This window comes from Gekko japonicus, unplaced genomic scaffold, assembly GCF_001447785.1.
Source record: "Gekko japonicus isolate JY-2015 unplaced genomic scaffold, Gekko_japonicus_V1.1 scaffold2446, whole genome shotgun sequence".
In the NCBI taxonomy this organism is placed as follows: Eukaryota; Metazoa; Chordata; class Lepidosauria; order Squamata; family Gekkonidae; genus Gekko; species Gekko japonicus.
The window spans coordinates 188,965-196,887 of NW_015167127.1; the positions used below are offsets into that span (position 1 = coordinate 188,965).

The 7,923-nt window shown below is 47.5% G+C and overlaps 1 protein-coding gene across 2 annotated transcripts in view; it reads right to left on the minus strand.

Annotated features, from left to right (window-relative positions):
• The window catches only part of LOC107111964 (monoacylglycerol lipase ABHD12), a 92,117-nt gene that overhangs the window by 59,754 nt on the left and 24,440 nt on the right, over nucleotides 1-7,923 (minus strand). For both annotated transcript variants that reach the window (XM_015413013.1, XM_015413012.1), the window contains exon 2: nucleotides 105-229. In XM_015413013.1, coding sequence (XP_015268499.1) covers nucleotides 105-229 — 125 coding nt within the window. The remainder of the gene's footprint in view (nucleotides 1-104; nucleotides 230-7,923) is intronic.

Here is a 7,923-nt window from a genome sequence, read left to right on the forward strand (position 1 = left end):
GTGGAGGAGGAAAAATTAACAGAAGTGCCCTTTGTTCTTTAAAACCCATATATTAAGTTTCCACACGATTTCAAGGCAAAGCAAAACAAAAACATGAATCTTACCAAAATTTAGGAAGATGAGCTTTGCCTGAACACCAGGACAAAGTTTTACTATAAATGGAATGGCTATGTATACTCCCAACAACCAGATTACTAGCTTCCGCAATCGAAACCACATTCCATGTCTCCTGTAAAAGAGGATGGAAAAAAATAAAGATCACACTATATTCAATAAAACTTTGAGCAAGTGCTCTTATAGAGTCAAGAGAATGGTAGGTATTGTCTGTGAAAAATCAGATTGCTTGTTCCAACAGTTTAGATATAGAAAACAAGGTTGCACTTACCTGTAACTGTTTTTCATCAAGTGGTCTTCTGCGCAAGCACACATGGGACTACGCTTGTGCAGGCCTGCCACTGAGATCTCTTACCAAAGCTCTCTAGAATGTTTGGAACACTCAGCCTCCTCCACTCACAGGCCAGCTCCTTTCCACCCAGCTGACACGTGACTGGGCAAGGCAATTTCCCTCAGTCCCTTCTCACCACCATGGAAGGACCTCAAGAGCGTGAGGATCCCACAAGAGGGAAAGGAAGGAGAGATGTGTGCCTGCACAGAAGTCCACTCAATGAACAAAGTTACAGGTAAATGCAATCTTGTTTTCAACTTCGTGGCTTCTGTGCAGTCCCACATGGCAGTTTAGCAAGGCGATTTACCAGCAGAAGGTGGGAGCACAATCCTCAGCAAAATAAGGACTGAAGAACAGCTTCCCCCACGGCTGCATCCTGTCTGGAATTGATATCGACTGCATAGCAATTGATGAACATCGACAGAGAGGACCAGGTGGCTGCCTTGCAGATGCTGTCCAAGGAGACCTTGCCAAGGAAGACTGAGACCTGGCCAAGTGAGCCCTGAGATGGAGTGGGCAATCGATCTTGAAGGCAGAGTATGCCAGTTGGGTGGCTTTGACAACCCAGTGTGAGATGGTTTGGATGGAGGCTGCCTGGCCCTTGTGGGGCCAGCAAAGCAGACCAACAGGTTGTCCTCCCTCTGCAGGGATGCAGTATGGTCTAAATAGTGACCAACAAACATTTAACATGTGTAGGGTTTGTTCTTTGTACAATGTGGGAGAGGAAAAAAACACTGGCAGAACTGTGTCCTGGGAAATGTGGAAGGTGGATAAAACCTTCGGGTGGAAGTCAAGACTAGAGTAGAGAATAACCTTATTCTGATGAAACCTGGTAAAGGGCGGGGAAGACCAGAAAGCCCTGAGCTCTCCTACCCTTTGGGCAGAGGTAATTGCCAGAAAGAAGGCTACCTTATAGAAGAGAAAGGACAAGTTGCATGTGGCAAGGGGCTCAAAAGGCTTAAACATTAATGCAGAGAGCACCACTGAAAGACTCCACTGGGGAACAAGAGGGGGTGCCAGAGGGTGTAAGTTACAGAAGCCCTTGAGGAATTTGTTTTGAAAACCAGGGCTGAAAAAGAACAAGAAAACCCACAACAGGGTTGTGAAAGGCTGAAATGGCTGACAGATGGACCTTGATTGAGGCAACAGCCAGGCCACTATCCTTCAGGTGCAGTAGGTATTCAAAAACATAAGTCAGTGGGCGGAATTCAGGGGGGGAGGCTGTGGGCAGCTGCCCAGGAGGAAAACCTGGACCATTTTGCCACATACGTTTTCCTTGTAGAGGGGTGCCTAGAGGATAGTAACACCCGTGCCACTCTATCCGACCACTCTAGTGATCATGTATCAACCAGGCTGTTAGGTGCAGGGACTGCATGTTGGTGGTGAAAGACAGGCCCCATGTGGAGCTGGTCTGGCATCACAGAGAGAGATACATGGCAACCTAGGGACAGAATCCACAGTGTTGGGAACCATACCAGTTTGGGCCAGAAAGGTGCAATCAGAATGCAGCTGGATCTGACCTCTCAAATCTTGGCGAGGGTCCTCCCTAGCAAGGGGATTGGGGGTGGGAGACATAGGACAGGGTTCAGTTGGAAGGCATCCCCTAGGGAATAGTTATCTGCCCCTGCCAGCAGGCAGAACTGGAGGCACTTGGCATTCGAGGAAGAGATAAACAGGTCCACCTGGGGCTGCCCCCATTGGCAGAACACAGGAAGTAGGTAATCGTCCCTGAGAGACCATTCGTGTGTAGATGTGTCACCTCTCCTGAGAGTCCCATTTGCTACCCCAGTGTCCCATTAGTAACCCAATGATGTGGAAAGCCTACAAAGAGACAGCATCCTGGATGGGCCAGTACCAAATGACAGACGCTTCTGAACAGACAGAGAGGGAACCAGTATCTCCCTGCTTGTTTATGTAGAACTTTGTTGTAGTGTTGCCTGTGGCTATTAGCACCATTTTGCAGGAGACTAGGGTTGTAAAAAAAAATTAAAGCATATCTGACTGCCCTGAGCTTCACAAAATTAATATGCATGCCCGATTCAGAAGGGGACCAATGCCCTCTAGCCCTATGAGAGCCACAGTATGCCTCCAGGCCAACTGGAATGCATCCATGAAAACCTGAACATTGTGGGAGGTCACCCCAAATGGGGAGCCTGTCAGCAGGTTCTCCCAAGATGACCACAACCTTAGGGAATGGACCACAGCTCTAGGAATAGACAATTTCCACCGGGGGGGGGGGTCTGATTGCATGCTGGTGGAACTGAGGAACCAGTTCTGAAGGGGCAAAGGGGACCAGGGAAGTAGTGGAGGCCATGAGGCCTAGAATCTCTCTGTATGGACTTAATAGACTAAAATCTATTAGAGGCAAACTTCTGTACCATTGCTCATATAGAGGCTACCCTATTCTGGGGAAGAAAAGCCTTACTACTATTGGAGTCAAGGAGGCCCCAAGGAATAGGATAGACTGAGTTGATAAAATGGATTTATTTTAATCTGGAGGCCCAGAGAAGTTAGGATGGAAAAGCTAGGGAAACATGGTCAGCTAGTATAGTGAAGGGCGTGGTAAAAACCAATCACCCAAGAAGATGATGCAGCCAATTAAGCATAGGTGAGCGACCACCACAGGCAGAAACTTGGTAAACACTCTGGGAGCAGTGACCAAGCCAAAGGGAAGGGCAGAATACTGGAAGCAGGCCTAGCAGCACTGGAAACAAAGTCCTAGATCTGGAGTGTATGGTAATATGGATGCAGGCATCCTTAAGATCAATAATAGCAAACAACTCATGGGAGCAAATCAGGCTTATGGCCTCCTGTAATGTAATCATGCAAAATTTAAGGACCACTAGGAAATAACAAGAATAAAAACTAGTTTTAGTCTCATGGGACAGAACAGGCTCAATGGCCCCTTTATTCAAAAGCTGGAACACCTCCTGTTGCAACTTTTGGGATGGCATGGATGGGGAGGAATCAGGGGGACAATCAACTGGTGGAACTCCAAACTGAAGGAAATATCCTTGCTAAACAACGCTAAGAACTTAAGTGTCAGAGGTAATTGACTCCCAAATGGGGAGATAACATGAGAAATAGGGTAGAGACTGGGGGGATAGCCAGGATTGGAGCCTATCCTTGCCAGAGGCCTCCTGAGAGGAAGCAAGACCCTGCCAGGGGTGGCCTTGTTGCTTCTTGCCCTGAGAGTACTGAAATGAAGGGTGCAAGGAAGAATCTGAGCAGGATGTCTGGTAACAATAAGATCACAATGACTGCAAATGGGCTATGTGTCTCAGGAAGTAGCAAGGTTTGTGGGACTGGGCAGGTAGACCGGTCTAGAACATTGTGTGTCTGGAAGTTGAACAGATTCCTTCCTTCAAAGGGGAGGTCCTCTATTCTCACCCTAGTATCGTTGGGAAGGGTGGTGCAGAAGAGCCAGGAGTGGCACCATAGGACTATGGCGGAAGTGATGGATCTACCACATGAGTTCATGATATGTGGAATGGAATTTAGTTGCCAATTTCCCAGCCTGAAGCCCTCTGCTTGTAGGACCTTGGCAACAGTTTTGTGATCTGGAAGTGAATCAATGAACACTGCCATTCTTTCTCATAGGAACTTTTGGTAGAGCCCCATAACTGCATTAAAGTTTGCCATGCATACAGTTAGGGCCGTCAATATGTAGATCTTGCAGCCAAGGCCGTCAAGCTTACGTCTCTCCCAGTCAAACAGTGAGGAGTGAGGCCAGGAGCATTGCTCGGATGGGATGACCTCTATCACGATGGAGTTGAAAGTAGGGTGGGCAAAAAAGAAATCACAGTCCTCCCCTAAAACCTTGTACGTATTATCAGTTTTCTTGGCAGCGAGGGAGACGGATGCTGACTTGGTCCAGATAAGATTTGGATATGTCCAGCAATCCCTGTCGTATCAGGAAAGCCATTGAGCCCATGTTGGGTGAGTAAAGGACCTTCGCAATAAGGTCAGACGTAGTCAGTTCCAAGCAGATCACTTTGATACTAAAAGACAATCATTTGGATCAGTTGTTCAGAGTAGAGAGGGAGATCCTCCATTGGGGAAACAGGCAACAGGTCCATGATACATTTGTTAGGTGACGGTTCCAAGGAGGTGTCAGAACCACTTAAGGACGGGGGCTTTTCCTCGTCCGATTCCAAGGGACTCGGATCCATAGCAAATGGGGCTGATGGGGGGGCATGACATGGCCAGGAGCTCTATTCCACAGAAGGTGGTAGCTGTTGTTCCCGCTGCACAGGCCAGTATATGGGCAGTGCATACTGGAACCATTGCGGAGGTGGCAGTCCTCAATACTGCTGGGCCAGGGGTTTTTCCAAAGATCTGTAACACCATTTAGCTGCAGGAGCTTCAGCTTCAGGAGGAGACTGGGGAGGAACTTCAATAACTTTGTTGTTGGACGAAGGCGATGGCTATAATCTGTGATTTGGAGAAGGGGTCTGAGGTCACCAGGTGGAGGACAGATCCACTCCCAGTTGGGTGGAGCAGGGATGGGAAGTCATATACTTGGACTTTGATTTTTTCTTTTGTGGCAGTGGTTCTGAGGCACTACATGCTGCCAGGGATTTCTTTGGAGCTGATAGTGGGCCTGGTTCCGATAGATCCTGATGGTGTTGACCCTGAGGGGCGGTACGGGCCTGGTAATCCAGTTCCGACTCCTTAGAAGGGGTTTGATCTTTGCCCAGAGCCACTAAAACCTTCTTCCAAAAACCAGCTTTCAGCCTCGAAGCCCAGTCCAAGCAAGTCTTTGGAGTTAACTGCCTGCAAACAGAGCAGGCAGAGACTTTGCAGGCCTCACCCAGACATGGGAGACAATGGTCACGGTCATCCGACTGACCCATTTTTAGGTCACATTCCACACACTTTTAAGAAAGCCATAGCCCAGTAATAAAGTCCTCCTTCCAATCTCCCTTTCTGTAGGAAAGAAGCAGAGTGAATAGATGAACAGAAGAAGAGTGAATAGAGGAACAAAATCACTAGAGAAAAGCTTGCAAGGATCAGAAGACAGCGAAGAAGTCTGATCTCTATGGTGGCAAAGAAAGGACTGAGGGAAGGAGTGCTCGCCCCACCTTGTCATGTGTTGGCTGGGTGGGAAGGAGCCAGCCTGTGAGGGGAGGGGGCCGAGTGCTCCAAACCTTCTAGAGAGCTTTGGTAAGAGGCCTCTGTGGCATGTATGCACAAGCACAGTGCCATATGGGACTGCACAGAAGCCACAAAGATGAAGTATATATACCTATTTGCTTAAAGTTCTGGTACACAACTTCCTGTTTTATTAATACACAATGGGCAATTCATTCTGGAAGATACCTTTAATATTTGGCTTTCTCTGCTGGGGCCTCCCAGACACCACCTCTAATACTCCTGCTAGCCTCAGGTTCTACAGACACCCAGTAACAGCACTGTGCATGATGTGGGGATCTGCAGTGAGAAATCAGCAAAATCTGCACTGCACCCACATACTCTACCAGCAGAGATTCCCTTCCACCAGTGAAAAGTGAGCCCCAGATCTAACCTAATATACCACTATACATGGTACTTATCATAATGAAGACATTGATTCCCAACACAGGAAGCTTGCAAACTGAATTCTGACAGTGAGGAAAACAGAAAATGGAAGGCAGAGGCAAAGGGCATTGTGAGATGAAGCAAAATTAAAGGGATGTTTTTTTCTTATTATGCTTAAGTTTCAGACAAAATTCAATTATATTTCTTGAGAGCCAGTTTGGTGTAGTGGTTGAGTGCGCGGACTCTAATCTGGGAGAACCGGGTTTGATTCCTCACTCCTCCACTTGCACCTGCTGATGTGACCTTGGGTCAGTCACAAGCTGTGGCACAGCTGTCCTTGAAAAAGAGCAGTTTGTGTCAGAGTTCTCTCAGCCCCACCCACCTCACAGGGTGTCTGTTGTGGGGAGGGGAAGGGAAAGGAGTTTGTAAGCCGCTCTGAGACTCCGAGTGAAGGGCGGGGTATAAATCCATTCCCTTCTTCTTCTCTCTACTCCAAATATGTAAAAATAGGACATACTTACAAATAAGAAGACAATCCTAGACATATCCAGTGTACCAGAATTTGTGGTTCAATGAGCCTGGGCCTTTCTGTTTTTCTGTGCTATGTAAGTTTTCTATAACTGACTTTGGTTTCTTGGTTCAGAAGTCCCATAAGCCTTTGCTCTTTTGCTGGCAACCTAGGCATAAAAACTAAAGCCTTGCCCTGTAGATGTACCTTTGCCTGAATTGCATTCCAAGTGCTAGGCTCCAAAGTCTAAACATACCTATCTAGGTCTTTTTGACATTGCAGTTACATCTGGGCTAAAGGTCATACTAGCAAAGGTTCATCAATTTAGGAAGGGCAGATATTTGGCAAGTTTGGTATATTTTTAATTAACTCCTTCCTTGATTCCTATTGGCTGAAAAGAGAATAAAAAGAAGGCTTTGGGCCTTGTTCGCTGTCTGGCCAACACCCACCTAGACTTGAGTGAGGTCTTGGTCCACAGTGCAGGAAATCCTTGTTCTTTCTGAAGTGAACACTACATCACTTTCTGAAGTGAACACTACATTTTTCTATATGCTATTGGGTATTAGGGTTGCCAGCCCCCAGGTCCTGGCGCCTTCAATTCGCCCCCACTGAGCTGGTGGGTGGGGGAAACCCCACCCCAAACCCCACCCCCCAAGAGTGACCACCCACCTGGCCACCACTTTCCCTCCCTTCTTGCCCAATTTCAATCACTTCAGCTGGTTGGTGGGGACCATGTGGCCCACCGACCAGCTGGGCGGCCCTTTAAATCCAGCAGGAGGGAGGGAGGGGAGGTTGCAGGCACAGGCTCCACTCGTAAAAAGACCTTTAAAGGGTCTTTTTGTGAGCTGAGTGGGGGTGGGGACAATGCAAACTACTGGACTGAACTGAGATCTAGGTTTCCTCTCTTATTACCAATGCCTGCTATTGTCATTTGGTGTCTGAAATCACTTCATTCTTCAAGATATAAGAACTGATGGATTCACATTCCAGCTGTATCGGAAGAAGTGAGCAGTGATTCATGAAAGTCATTAATGTCCTGTTGTATTTTTGCTCCCTTTCACTAATAAGGAATGCAAGCTGTGCTGTTAGATTTCTTCCCCCCCATCTGTTAGTAATGGAAAGGGGGATCTCTCCAAGTGCCATGGGACTCCCTCTCCCCTCTCTCTGGTGTGCTCTCCCTGGCTCTCTCCCTCCCCCCTCCCCCCCGTAGAAGATTTGTGCTTATACCTGGCATAAAACGTTTTTGGTCTTAAACACAGGAGGCACTCACTCTCTCATACCTGGAATAAACCCAGGTTGGGTCTTATACACAGGAGTCTGTCTGTCTGTCTGTCTGTCTGTCTCTCTCTCTCTCTCTCTCTCACACACACACACACACACAAACACTTCGAATAAAACATTGCTGGTCTTCGTAAAAGTACCATGAGATGCCATTTTCCCACTCTGTCTC